The following is a 14,292-nucleotide window of genomic DNA, read 5'->3' as shown; positions in this document are numbered from 1 at the left end:
CACAGCGCCAGTCCCCTAAGCCATTATCTTTTCGGATGTTGTTTCTGCTCCCGTTTTCTCTCTATTCCTCGTAAACACACACTGGTCGACCTTTTCACTGAATTCCCTATGTCTTCTACCTTCTCTTCTGCATTTTCCTTACTTTTCTCTCTCCTACTCTATTCTGGACAATTCACTCTCATGGCTTCCCATTCACCAACTGTCTCTTCCACTGGTCTCACGCGTTGCGAATCCAACCCACTGAATCCTTAACTTCAAGTCCTGGGTTTTTCAGTGCTGGGATCTCCCGTTGGCTACTTCTCAAAGCTGTACCTTTTATAGTCTTCTGCTTTCTGCAAAAAAGTTTCCACTTCGCTTCTATCTTCTTGGCCATTTAGTATTGCTGCATTAAAGTCTGGCGCAGTATGTGGAACCCCTGGGGCCTTCCGTTTTCTGTTTCCTCTGGTTCTTTCCCAGGCTGACCCAGGGTCCAAAGTGTCTGTCTTTACCCGCATGCCATCAAAGGATGTGGAAAACTGAAGAAATTATCTGAGGCTTGGAAGGATGTTACCTTCCTCCAGAGAGTATTTTTTTTCCCTCTTAAGGACTTCAAGGATTTAGCAGCTAGGACCACCTTAATTCAGACGAGATCGGGCGTTCAGGGTGGTATGGCCGTACACTAGGATCACCTTACTTCCTGCGCAGGTTGGTCTACTCACCCTCACTCCCTTCATCTCGTCAAGGTCCCCCTCCAAAGCACAGGGAGGTTCCCATGCCCCCCCCCCCACGGCCTGAGGGTCCCCGGATTCTGCTCAGCATTTAGAGGCAACTCCCCAGCCCAGGAAAGGATCCTGTCCCCAACATCTCAATAAGCATCCAGGCTCCGCGTCCATCGGGGCCGCCATGGTTGGTGATGAGGCTAAGTCCCAGCACCATGCTGGTGTGCCCAGCAGAGGGCAGTGTGGGGAGCACAGCCCCCATTCCGGCTCTGGAGCTGGAGACTATCACGGTGTTGCCTTCAACAAATTGCTTGGCCTCACAGTGCCGGCCTGTGTCTTACACGTAACATGGAGATCATTATAGCACCTGCCCCATACACACACACACGTGTTGACAAGGATGCACAGAAACCGGTGCATTTCCTTGTGCGTTGGTGGTGAGGACACAGAACAGTGAAGCCACCATGGAGAATGGTGTCAGTGCCCCTTCAAAAAGGACCATGAAATGACCGAATGTTCCAGCAGCTGCACTCCTGGGTATATACACAAAAGCACTGGACACAGGGACTCAGGCAGATGCCTGCACACCAGTGTTTACGGCAGTGCCACTCACAACAGCCCAAAGATGCAAACAACCAAAATGTCCTTCAACAGATGAATGGATCCACAAAACATGGCGTGGACATGCACACGACGGAGTACAGGAGATTCCAGCACATGCTACACCTCGGATGAGCCTTGAGTGAAATAAGCCAGTCATGCAGGAACAAATCTCTGACGATTGTACTTGTGCGATCCTGATGGAGTTAAATTCACCTGTCAGAGAGTGGACCAGCGGTTGTCAGGGAATGAGGAGCTGGCGGTCAAGGGTGCACAGGTGGGCCAGCGTTGTGACACAGCAGGTCCAGCCACTGCCCATGATGCCGGATCAAATATTAGAGTGGCTGCTCCACTTCCCATCCAGCTCCGTGTTAATGCACCTGGGAAGGCAGCAGAAGATGGCCCAAGTGCTCGGGCCCCTGCCACCCACATGGGAGACCTGGAAGGAGTTCTAGGCTCCTGGCTTTGGCCTGACCCAGGCCTGACTGTCGTGGCCATTTGAGGAGTGAACCAACGAATAAAGGATCTCTGTCTGTCTTCCCCCTTCTCTCTGTCACTCTGCTTTCCAAATACATGAAACAAATCTTTTTATTTTTGTTAGAAAAAAAAAGTGCAGAGTTGCAGACTGGTGTGGTGAGAAGTCCTGGGGACGGACAGTAGTGGCCACTGCACCACACTCTGAGTGGACTTAATGCCACAGAACTGTCCACTTAAAGTAGTTAAAATAGCAGATTTTATGTTAGGCACATTGTACCACACTAAGACGTTATAAAAACGAGTAGAGGAGTATATAAAAAACAGAAATTTAATAATATAAAGTTCTATAAAAAAAGCTAGCAGGAGTATTTAAAACATCGGCTCCTGTTAGCTATTCTAACAGCAGAGTAGGAAGGGGTTAGGTCGTTGTAAAGACATCCTCAGGGCGATCTGTGTCACCGAGACGCCACCTGCCGCTCCCCATCCCACAGTCCTCTACTCCCAGGTCAGAGGCTAGCCCGGCCCCAAAGTTTCCCACCCCTCCCCTCGGGCCACTCCCCACTTCCCCAGGCCTAGGAGGACCCGGCACCAGCTGTGGTCTCCAGGGCTGGAGCAGACCCTTTGGAAACATTTCTATGGCTGAGCCTGTAGCAATGCAGCAAAATCATGAACGCCGACAAAATAAACCAAACCGGGTCTTACCGAGGTCAGAGACGTGGGGGAGCGGTGGGGATGGCTCTCCCGCGTGGGCAGGGGCTGCACTGTCAGCCCGTCTGTGCTTTGGAAATGTCAGTCGCAGACACGAACCAGGCGTTAATTTCGATGGCACTGAACCTGCAGACTGGGGCCGGCGTCCTCACTGGACAGCAGGCCTGAGGCCGCCCCACAGCACCAGGAAGCCCAGGGGGAGGAACTTCCAGCCAGGGCTGGGGACCAGGAGCGCAGACATAGAGGCCTGAGTCAGCAGGGCCCGGCCCTAGAGAGCCAGGTGGCCCACAGCCGAGCAAGGCGACGAGCTGGGAAGCCAGCTGTGGCCAGCAAGAACCCCAAGGCAATGTCAGAACCCAGGCGCCTCGGGCAGGTGACCCCAAGAGCCGGAGCGGCAGGAAGGAGGAAGCACAGAGCGCAGCCGCGGGATGGTGCAGGTGTCAGAATCGCCCGTCCAGCGCACGCGCTCTGTTGAATGCCCGTTTCCAGAGGGCCGGTGGGGCTCAGGGCTGCAGGGTACAACGGAGTCCACCGGACGCTGCGGTCTGGCAGAGGGCACAGGCCGGCCCACGATTCCCAGCCACAGGGAGGTGCCCAGGGGAGGCCTGCTGAGGGGGGATGCTGCCCGCGGGGGGCGTGAAGCAGGCACCGGAGCCGGCTGGGGTCAGCAGGAGACGTCGGCAGACCTCAGCGCGGGCAGGAGCCACCCAGGCCCATCCTGGAGCTCACCCTGCCCTTCCGAAAGCACAGGACACTGGGCAGTCGCCAGAGGTGGCCTCTGCCCCAGGAGCCTGGGAGGGTGGGCCCAGGCCTCAGAGGGGACCTCCGGGAGGCAGCTGGAGCCCAGGTGGAGCCAGCAGCCACCAGCACCTCCTGTGGTTAAGCTGGTGGGTACCTGGGGGGAGGGGCTGGGTGCCACCGTGGATCTGAGAGCTGGGGGGTGGGGCTTCTTCAGAAGGAAAGGGGGGTCCAGGGCAAATGAGTAGGGGGATGCCGGGTTGGGCGAAGCATGGGGGATTCTCAGAGGCTCGGTTACCCTGCTGTGCATTGTGAATCTCCAAAAAGAAAACAGGCAACACAGTTCATATGGAATTAGCTTTGTTTTAAAAAGAAGTTTTATTGTATTTATTTGAAAGGTAGAAGTTAGAGAGAGAGAGAGAAAGAGAGATAGGAATCTTCCATCCACTGGTTCACTCCCCCAATGGCCACAATGGCAGGAGGTGGGCCAGGCTGAAGCCAGGAGCCAGGAGCTTCTTCCGAGTCTCCCACGTGGGTGCAGGGGCCCAAGCACCTGGGCCATCCTCCCAGACAGGGAGTTGGATCAGAAATGGAGCAGCTGGGACTTGAACCGGTGTCCATTTGGGATGCTGGCACTGCAGACAGTGCCTTAGCCCGTTAAGCCACAACACCAGCTCTGGAACCAGCTTTTGAGAATGCCCAAGTTCCAAGGAAAAAAAAAAGTTGTGGAAATGGAATTGAGAGATCAGTTTATGTTGGTGCAAAATCTTTTGAGATCCTTGTATGGTTTTCCCGTGATTCACGTTTTCTGTGAACTTTTTGAAGACCCTTCACCTTCCCAGAACTTTTGTGACAGCGTCAGTGAGATTTTGTAAGCAAATTGGGTGAAATCCAGGTCTCAGTAGCCATGAAGCCTCAGCCGAAGAGATGGAACTGCTAGGCGATGGCCTTGGAGACTTCGGCGGGCGCATGCACCAGGGCAGAAATACCAGCTGTGGGCCGGGTGTGGGGGCCTCGCGCATGCTCTATGCACCTCCAGTGCGCTCTCTGAGCAGGTGCAGTCACACGGGCTCCTGGTCAGGGTGCTGCCTCCGACCATCTTGTCCTTCTGCACTCAGCTGCTACACGCAAAAGAGGCTTGAACTCAGACGGAGGCAGGATGATCTCTTGCCATGGTTCCTGCCCAGACTGCTTCTCAGAAACACAGACGTCCTGAAGGAAGACAAGGTCAAGCTGACTTCCATGTAATTGGAGCCACATTTTGGGAGATTCGCCAGCTCTGCAGCATGAAGATTTAAGAGGCGTTAGCCATGGTGCTTGGCATTTGCAAATCCTCCATGCACTCAGACTCCCTCGGACTCCAGGGACACGCCGGGACATCTTGCCTGTGGTTGGTGGAGTGGGGGATTAATGAGATGTCAGGAATTTGGTGAGAAGGGAAACCAGTGCAGATAATGGTCTCTCCTTGGAACTTCCAGAAGCGCCAGCTGCAACCCTTCCTCACAGAAGGACCCAGAACAAGGCCACTTGGCCATGCTGGTTGCTGATGCTCCCAATGTTGTACAACCTTGACAAAGCTTTAGCCTAATGGATTATTTCCACCGCAGAGTCGCTGGCTTTCTGTCATTGGAGAGATTATTTTGAAAGCCAAGAAGCACTGAATGCTTGGCAGATCTTCCTCACCCATGTGTTTGTTATTCTAGCACGCATCATCTGCCAGCGTTGCAACACAACCCGATGGAGAGCAAAGAAATGAGGAAGATAAAAGAGGGGGAAATCGGAGAAAGCAAGCTTTGCCCTCAGACTGGGAGTTCAGCTCCCCCCCGGATGCCCGCGTGATGGGTTCCCACAGGCTGGGTCCTGGCTCCCACTGCCTGGGGCCATGTGGAGCGTGATAGGAAAAGGCCACTGCCAGCGTGAAAGTATTGATGGGCCTGGGAATCTTTTGGAGGGTGACCGGTGTGTTTTAGCCAAGTTGGCAAGTGAGGTTCACCAGGAAGACCCTCCACCTGTCAGAAGAAAAGGCAGGAATTTCAAAGGCCCAAATGTCTGAAGATAAGATTTCCCCCACGTGGGGAAACTCTGTTTATTTATTATTTTTGTTAATGGAGACAGGGAGGCAGAGTTCAGGCAATCAAAGCACTCATAGGGGCAAGTGTGATGGTGCAGCTGGTTAGGCCACCACTGTGACTCTCATATCCCACAGTGGAGTCCCTGGTTTGAGTCCCAGCTACTCCATGCTTCTGGTCCAGCTCCCTGCTGAGGCACCCAGAAGACAGAGTGCAAGTACTTAGGTTGCTGCCACCCATGTGAGAGACTGGGCGGAGTTCCTGGCTCCTGGCTTCTGCCTGGCCTATGCCGGGCTGTTGTGGATATTTGGGGAGTGAACCAGCAGATGGAAGATCTCTCTCTCTCTCTCTCTCCCCCTTTCAAATAAATAAACAAATCTTTGCAAAAAGGTTCTTGATCTTTGCCTCATCTAGTACCCACCTATTTATCCTTACAATTGCCTTTTATAACAACACCAAAGATTTAAATTACCCTCTAGTGTTTTTCATTCACTGAGGCATTGTTTGATAAAATACGTGTTCCATTTACAAAGCAAATATACATTTTTAAATCTACCACTTCTGCTTCATTTTGCAGATGCTACCAGTTGAGTCATTTGTGAGTCAGTACTGGTTTGTTTTAAAGCATATGCAAATAGCTCATCTCTGCAGCCAATCCCAGGAGCAACAGCATTTTTTTTAACAAGTGAGAGAAATAGATCTGTCTTTCCTTTTTTCTCTCTTTCTCTCTCTCTTTCTTTCAAGATTTATTTATTTATTTGAAAGTCAGAGTTATGCAGAGAGAGAGAGAGGCAGAGAGACAGAGAGACAGAGAGAGAGCTCTTCCATCCGGTGGTTCACTCCCTAGTTGGCTGAGATGCGCCGATCTGAAGCCAGGAGCCAGGAGCTTCTTCCAGGTCTTCCATGTGGCTGCAGGGGCTCAAGCACTTGGGCCATCTTCCACTGTTTTTCCAGGCCGCAGCAGAGACCTGGATCAGAAGTGGAACAGCCAGGTCTTGAACCGGTGCTCATATGGGATGCTGGTGGTGGCTTAACCCACTATGCCACAGCGCTGGCCCCTCAGTAGCATTTTTTGCGTCATACAAATCTTACCTCAAAAAGGAAGGTATTCAGATCAGGGCTTCCAGGTTCAGATTCACAAACCTTTTCTTGGCCAATGCTAACCCAAGCCTGCGCTTTCCCCAAGTCTTGCCTACCCTGCCCTCTGTTCCTAGTCTGGCTTCTCTTTTGCAACCTGTCACTTCTCTCCAGCCTGGGAACCGTGCTTGCTCACAGAATCTGCTAGCCTGCAAGGGACTCCCACCCAACCTGTATGCCCAGTTTGCTGCCACCTCCCTCTTCTTTTGAGAAATCTCTCTGCTTTTGTGCCTTCTCCCTCTGCTTGGCAAGTCTGACTGGAATGCTTCCTACAGTTGACCTTGTGTGTGTGAGAGCCCTTGGATATCATTTCTGAGCCATGCTGAGCATGACAGCCATGCCTTGAGCATATCCACCCATATGGAGACTCCAGTTCTTGACAATATGTACTGAAACCCGAAGACTTAGCCCCATGTTCTGTTGGTGAGGCGACGGGGAAACAGGAACCCCCAGGGAATGCTGGTGAAATGCAGAATGATACAATCTCTATGGAGGGAAATTTTGCAATCAGAGTTAGCAAAATCACATGTGCACTCACCCTTCATCCCAGCAGTCTCACTTTGGGGACTCTCACTTAAAGATGACCAGCGAATGCTTTTTGTTGCTGAGCCATTTGTAACAAACACTCGGAAGTATCAGGGGATTGGATCCGTTGTCACGCAGTCCCCCAGGATCAGGGCTGCACAGCTGTAAAAAGGATGAAGGGAGATCTCCAGGAAAAGTGGAGACGCTGTGGGGACAGGTGTATAAGCCCGCTCTCGTTTATGTAAGAGGAGGAAGGAGACATGCATGTGTGTTTTAAAATGGAAATAATGAGTGAAAGAACGGTTTACTTGTGGGGAAGGAAGGGGTAGGGAGAGGAACAGGGTTGGAGAATTGCAGGCCACACTCTGTTTAAATGTTTTACATAGTCATCAAATCACATAACATTTAAAAACCAATTCCTGACAACTGAAAGGAAAATTAAACAAGTGACTCTTACTGTGTATCAAGTTTGCAGAAAAACTATGCAGAGATGAATTATTTTAAGTGATTTAAAAGCTCTAATGGGGCAGTGGTTAAGATGCAGGTTGGATGCCCACGTCCCACATAGACTGCCTGGGTTTCAGTCCCAGCTCTGCTCCCAGTTCCAGCTCAGGTGGTTGGTCCCTGCCACCATGGAAGGAGAACTGGATCAGTCCTCAGCTCTTGCTTCCTTTGGTCCAGCCCGGCTGCTGTGGGCATCTGGGGAGTGAACCAAGGGGTGGGAAGTCTTCTGTCTCAGTCTTTCTGTGTCTCTCCTCTCTCTCTCTCTCTCTCTCTCTCTCTCAAATAAAATAAAAACCCTAACAGGTTACACCTAAAGTCAAAAAGAACAAAATAATTTTTTTTGACAGGCAGAGTGGACAGTGAGAGAGAGAGAGACAGAGAGAAAGGTCTTCCTTTGCCGTTGGTTCACCTTCCAATGGCCGCCGCGGCCGGCACGCTGCGGCCAGCGCACCGCGCTGATCCGATGGCAGGAGCCAGGAGCCAGGTGCTTTTCCTGGTCTCCCATGGGGTGCAGGGCCCAAGCACCTGGGCCATCCTCCACTGCACTCCCTGGCCACAGCAGAGGGCTGGCCTGGAAGAGGGGCAACTGGGACAGAATCCGGCGCCCCGACCGGGACTAGAACCCGGTGTGCCGGCGCCGCAAGGCGGAGGATTAGCCTAGTGAGCCGTGGCGCCAGCCAAAATAATGTTTTACTCTTCTTTGAGTGATCATATTCTTGGCGAAATACTGGTATAGTACTGTAAACCATACCCAGAATAAGGCAAAGGCGGAATCTGGTTAATGTCATTAGGATGAACCTTTCACGAAAAGTAAAAAGAGACACAAATACAGCATCTGAGAAGTCAAGTCTCTGAACTGGAAACTGTCAACAGGAACTTGGAACTTGTGAAGAATTTTCTTTCAAGATGCACACACACACACACACACACAACTTCGCCATTCCGCCCACTCACAAGGCCTAGAAACTGCTCCATTTTGAAGCAGATACTGGTTTCCAAAAAACCATTTCCAACTGAACAAACCAGGGCTGTTTGGAGAACTGGCTGAGCCCAGATCTGCGCGAGAGATGTGCAAGATGAGCTGGAAACACCTTTTCCTTGCAGATGGCAAAGAAGCTCCTGGGCTGGTGTCACAAGCATTCAGAGGCCCAGGTGACACTGGGACAAGTCAAGCCGCAGGCAGGAAAGGGACTGTGGCGGGTTGAGGTGCGCCCGACACGTTTGCGCCCATGAATTCACAGTGGCACTCCGGGAGAAGCAGCGCCTTGGTCGGCTCGGGGTGATGCCAGGGAGGTGCTCCCTCTGCTGGAAGCAGAGGCCTCTCCCTGCCTCTCCTGGGGAAAGCGGCCTGGGGCGAGTGTCTCCTTACAGGTGAATTCCAGCTACAGCAGGACGAGGACAGCATCCAGTTAGAAAATCGCTGTTTTCCAAGCCCCGGCGATATGATGGAGCTAGGTCACCATCAGACTCTGCACACATCCAGAAAAGAGGCAGCCGGCACCGAGGTGTTGCCGAGGGGGGAACACTCCATCACCGGGACTGCGGCGGCGAAGTCCACCTTGGATGGAACAGGCTTCGCCGTCTGAGGTTTGAGCCATGGGGGACAGAGCAAGAGACGCACCACCAATGACTTGTCTCGGCATCTGCCTTGAGGGGAACCCACCCAGGACCCTGGGGTCCCCAGCCCTCACCAGTGACAGCACAGGTCCCAGTGCCAACATCCCTCGCCAGCCATGGCCACAGGCTGACCATCAGTCCCTCCGAGCCTCCGTGTCCTCATTCCTACCCACGACTGGCAGGATGCGCCCCTTCAAGGCTGGGTGAGGTTGCCATGGGCTCAGTTCCCAAGCACACGCCCAGGCTGGGCAGACCACGGCTCCAGCTCAGTGCATTTCAGTGAAAACAGATAAGGCAAGCCACAGAGCACACCATGCTTTTAAATAACAATAAATACATAGAGAGGGGAAGACGTTTAGCCTAGCAATTAAGACGTCCACATTCCATATTGGAGGACCTGGGCTCAGTATCTGTTTCTGGCTCTGGAGGCCACTCTAGTGGTCGCGTTCTTGCCACCCACATAGGAGACGTGTGTTGATTTCCTGGCTCCCAGCCTCAGCCCCAGCCCAGCCCCAGCAGATACTCAGGGAGTGAAACAAAGGATAGAAATTTTATGTAAAAAAGAAGCAGGTGAAAAATTTAACAACATAGTTGATTCAACTAAAATATCTCAATATGCAGCCAATGTAAGATTTTGTCACCGGTCTTGGCAGTCTTATGCTCAGAGCACGCCTCAGTCTGGCTGTGTTCCCGGTGGTCCGTGGTCACGTGGGCTTGTGGCCACTGTGTGGGACACAGCAGCTCTCGGCTGGGGGATCACTGTGCTGGCTCCCGTGAGGAGGGGGTGTCCTCCCGAGGAAGGTTGGCAGTCCCATTCTCCCCATGGCGTCTGACCCTGAGCAAGGGCTTATCTGTCTAGAGGTTGGGTGGGGAGGCTCACTGCGTGGAGAAGCACTGGCTGGGCCAGCTGGGATGGGTCTGGTCATTGGCAGTGACCACTGTGCTCCCAGGCTGCGCAGCCGTCACAGGGCCAGCCAAGGGTTCCCCTTGCACCAGAGGCCTTCCCTGCTGCTTCTAGGGTCCTGGAATGCCTGCCTCCAAAACTCTGTCTTGACCTCGGTTGCCAGAACTAGGGCCACTGAGCCATGTCCCTCTAGCCCGTGGGGTCTCCTGCTGTGGTCTCCTGTGGCCTCCAGGACCAACCACAGTAGACAAGAAGGCCAACCTGGGGGCTGGGCCAGGCTGCTGCCACTGCGCCTGCACTGCCCACCCCTGCACCTTGCTCTCAGATTCAAAAAAGAAAAATTTAAGTAGATACAAGCAGGTGAAACATTAATGTGTTTTATTCAATCAAAATATTGTGCCCACTCTGTTGGGACAAAGTTGTCCACGTTTGGTGGGTGCAGGGCAGAGGTAAGCCAATGAAAAGAAAGGGTGGACCTCCTTCCCAAGAGAAAGATCTGGTGTAGGTGCCCCAGCCTGCATCTGCCATGGGAGTTCAGGGACTTCCTGAGCCCCTTGGTGCAGGCGTGAGCTCCTGAGACTTGAGGGCCAGGAGAGGCGGCCCAGGTTCAGGCTGTCCCCCCAGGGCTCTGCAGGGTGAACGGGAGAGTCCGGCTGCACCTCACAGCTCTCTGGCAAGGTCCTCGCCCGGCAACCTCGGGTCATCACCTGCACAGTGGGGACGCCTCTAACTGCCCTTGCATCCAGCCCGCCTGTGCCTCTGGCTGCCATGGAGGGACCTTGCAGGGCCTGGCTGTTTGCTTTCCAGCTGGGCTGACGGGCTCCCCGAAAGCTGGGGTAACCCTGCGTATTGTTACAGCGCATCCGAACACTCCCACCGTGGCAGTGGGGGGGTGACTGCGCGTAGGAGTCAGGCAGGCCACTGCTGGGGCTGGTGGGGAGTAGAAGCACGGGAAGGGGCAGGAGTCATGTGAGGCTCATGCCGCCTTTGCAGCCGGGTTCACCTTGACCTCTGGCCCAACCTCAGACGATTTGGAAAAGGATTCTCGATAATTAGCGCCATGGGCCGCCCTCTCCCGGCTCCCCAGGGCCAGCCGCTGCGAGCCTGGGAGGCCTCTGAAGGATTATGTGCAATTGTCCCAATTATGCAAATCGGGCTGACATTTGCAGCAGGGGAAGGCCTGGCTGGGTGGGAGGGACAAGGGGGGCCCCGCTTCAAAGAGCAGGCTTGAGCTCCCCCACCTCTCCCGGGGCCCCAGGCTGCTGTCCTGGGCTCCCACGTGGAGCAGCCTGGAAGTCAGGGCCCTCGTTTCCTTTGCTGGCCTGGGAGTCAGGTCACGGGGCCATCGTCTCACAGGAATCATGAGGGCCTGGGCACCAGCGATCACATGCTCCTCATGTGGACAGCTCCTCTTAAAGGGGGAGCCCTCGCTCGGCGTCCTGCCTCTGCCCCGGGAAGGCGGCTACGGGAGGCTGGAGGAGGCAGGGCTGCAACCTTCCCTCTCCGCTGCTGCTGTGGCAGGTAAGCTCAGGTGCAGGGAGCCCCGTGCCTGTGAGCTCAGGTGCAGGGCTCGCCCCCAGGGCCCCTTGCTTCTCTCCTGCTAAGGCTGGCTGAATAGGGTCCCAGGGGAATCGTGGGGAGCACAGACACACGCTCAGGCTTGTCCGCTGCTCACAGGGGGCCCTCGCTCTGAGCGGCCCTCAGGGCCAGTTTCCAGATGACTGGGATTTGCTCAGAAACCCCAGTCCCAGCGTGCAGCCTCCTTGTCATTTCTTAGCAACTTATCCCCGTTCCCTTACCTTGGGGACATCTGCATCTTCCTTAGACATCACCCCCGACCCCTACCCCCACCCCCACCCAACACTGAAGGTTATGAGGCACAGGGTTTATCAGGGAAGCTTTTATCAGCCGATGAGCTAACTATTAATTAAGGCCTTGAGGAACAGATTGACTACGCTACCCACAGCTGTGAAGGGCCAGATCCGTCCTCCCTCTCACTCTGCAAGGTGGTTCAGCAACATGGGCCAAAGTGCAGTAGTTCCACAGCCAGGAACCCGTGCCAAGCAAACAGCACTGGAGTTGGCCAAAAATGTGCACAGCGTGGCTCACTACACGGGAACACAGGGGACCATCCAGCTGTCCAACATGGAGGCCTGGTCATGTCCAGCATGGTCTACCCGCAGGATGAAAGGCAATGCAATCACTCTTTTCATGACAGAGAGAAAGGTAGGGCTGCGTGCAGAATGGTCACGTTCTTCAAGATACACGAACTAGCCACTGGAAACAAGCGAGGAGTTCATTGGCGAGTTAAGGAGTTAAGGGGGCCTGGGTGGTGTCTGCTTATTCCTGTGTGCGTCGCCTCCCCTCCACCTCCTTCTTCTTCTAACAATAATGAGAATTTTCTTTTTTTTTTCTTTTTTCTTTTCTTTTATTTTTTTTTGACAGGCAGAGTGGACAGTGAGAGAGAGAGACAGAAAGAAAGGTCTTCGTTTTCCGTTGGTTCACCCCGCAATGGCCCCTGTGGCTGGCACGCTGCGGTCTGCGCACTGCGCTGATCCGATGGCAGGAGCCAGGTGCTTCTCCTGGTCTCCCATGGGGTGCAGGGCCCAAGCACTTGGGCCATCCTCCACTGCACTCCCTGGCCACAGCAGAGAGCTGGCCTGGAAGAGGGGCAACCGGGACAGAATCCAGCGCCCCTACCGGGACTAGAACCCGGTGTGCCGGTGCCACAAGGCAGAGGATTATCCTAGTGAGCTGCAGTGCCGGCCCGATAATTTTCTGTAAGATACATTTTTTTTTTACCAGAAACTGTTTAAAACTGTAGCAAAATTAGCATAATGGAGGAGGTGAGAGAGAAGGCAAATGTTTGCAGGGATTCTGGATTTGAGTAGATGAGGGGTAGGAAGTGGGAGTGATGGCGACGAGGAGGCACATTTGCTCTGAATGGAACGTTGAGGGAGGAATCAAGAAGGGAGCCCAGCCTGTCTAGGAGTGAGCTTGAAGAATGCAGGCTTGATTTGGGGAAGGGTTTTCTCTGCTAGTGTTCCCCAGCTCTCCCTCTGCAAGCTAACGAGCAGAGGTTTTAACGCATGGCGTTTGCAATTATAGGTGCAGTGGAAGTCAGCCGCTCTCTGCAGGGTGTGTGTGAGGCCCCAGAAAATGTAATTGGAAACATCGGCTCGTGTTGCACGTGTTTGCTGGAATTGTTTACGTTTTATTGGCTCTTTTCTAGAAGTTTGGAATTTGGTTTGGCTCTCTGCAACCTCATTTATTTGCTTTGCAAAGTTGATAAGTAGAACAAGAAATGGAATGACGCAAGGCATTTTCAGTTTCTAGTCATTGTCATCTGGAATTAAATGAGAGAAAATTGGATTTTCTAGCAACATAAGATTCTCTTACTTGGGGCACTGATGTTTTTAGAAAATTATCTTTTGCTTTGGTTGAAAAGATTTGCAAAATGTCCTTTGGATGTTCGTGTGTGTGGATTCTGGGAAAATGGGAGTCTTCTCAGCCAGTGGAATAAGGGGACCCGACCCCCCAGTGCCTTCCATAACCTTGAGATGGATGGGATTCAACATCTTAGAACTTCCAGAGAAAGAAGTGGGACTACTTTGCTTTCAAATGCTTAGCCTAATATTTAAAATTTTATTTCTTTTGAAGAATCATGTCTCTGTTTAAAGTTGGACATTGATGGCTTATGGTGGTGTACAGCTTTATTTGATTTAAAATTTGTTAAAATTCAGCGTCTTGACTACATACAAATGATGCCCTGGTGATTCTTTTTGTTTTTTGTTTGCTTGTTTTAATTAAGGGATTAGTTGCAAATGTGACCAAATTGGAACCTCAATCCTTATCCTTGGAAAGAACAACTCTGAAATGTACAATTGTATAGTTTGATAAAATAGAGCAGACAGACTCATGGTGGAAATAAAATACAGTTGACCATTAAAAGCAATTTAATTTGTACTTTAAATTAAATTGTATCAATTTAATTTGACGGAGAAAAAAATAGCAGAGACGCTGCCAACATGACAGCAAAGGGGTCAGTGGCACCACCTTCCAGCTGGAACACTGGAGGCCACCCTGGGACAGGGAGTTAGAGCAGGAGTATTACAGGAGCAGCCAGGGGCCAAGAAGCGGACTGGTCCATTCTCCAGGCATGCATCTCACACAGGAGCCATTTTCCCAGGCTCCTGTAGACAGCACCTACTAGCCTTTATCTCAATGTTTTCCAGAAATTGTGTCTTCAGTTGCCATTCACATGGGGGCAAGGGTACACTTCGAATGCCAGAGAGGACTTTGGGAAAACAAGCTA

General features: G+C 52.6%; 1 protein-coding gene and 1 long non-coding RNA gene across 9 annotated transcripts in view; one reads left to right on the top strand and one right to left on the bottom strand.

Annotated features, from left to right (window-relative positions):
* Nucleotides 1–2,677, bottom strand: part of LOC127486451 (uncharacterized) — a 33,057-nt gene extending 30,380 nt beyond the window's left edge. Inside the window, exon 1 of the long non-coding RNA XR_011380566.1 lies at nt 2,478–2,677. This is a non-coding gene — a long non-coding RNA (uncharacterized lncRNA). The remainder of the gene's footprint in view (nt 1–2,477) is intronic.
* Nucleotides 1–14,292, top strand: part of TRPM1 (transient receptor potential cation channel subfamily M member 1) — a 128,107-nt gene that overhangs the window by 26,233 nt on the left and 87,582 nt on the right. For 2 of the 8 annotated variants that reach the window (XM_070053539.1, XM_017348354.3), the window contains exon 1: nt 11,366–11,498. The exons of 2 other annotated variants lie outside the window; for them this stretch is intronic. Coding sequence is in view for 4 of the 6 variants with exons in the window: in XM_070053540.1 (XP_069909641.1) it covers nt 11,339–11,498; nt 11,944–12,203 (420 nt within the window). In the remaining 2 variants the exon portion in view is untranslated. Of the gene's footprint in view, nt 1–11,264; nt 11,499–11,943; nt 12,204–14,292 lie in introns of those variants that run through there. 4 more of the 8 variants (XM_070053540.1, XM_070053541.1, XM_070053535.1 and 1 more) reach the window with 4 other exon arrangements.

Source organism: Oryctolagus cuniculus, chromosome 12, assembly GCF_964237555.1.
Source record: "Oryctolagus cuniculus chromosome 12, mOryCun1.1, whole genome shotgun sequence".
In the NCBI taxonomy this organism is placed as follows: Eukaryota; Metazoa; Chordata; class Mammalia; order Lagomorpha; family Leporidae; genus Oryctolagus; species Oryctolagus cuniculus.
The sequence above is the reverse complement of the archived record's forward strand: the minus strand, read 5'-3'. Positions and strand labels throughout refer to the sequence as shown.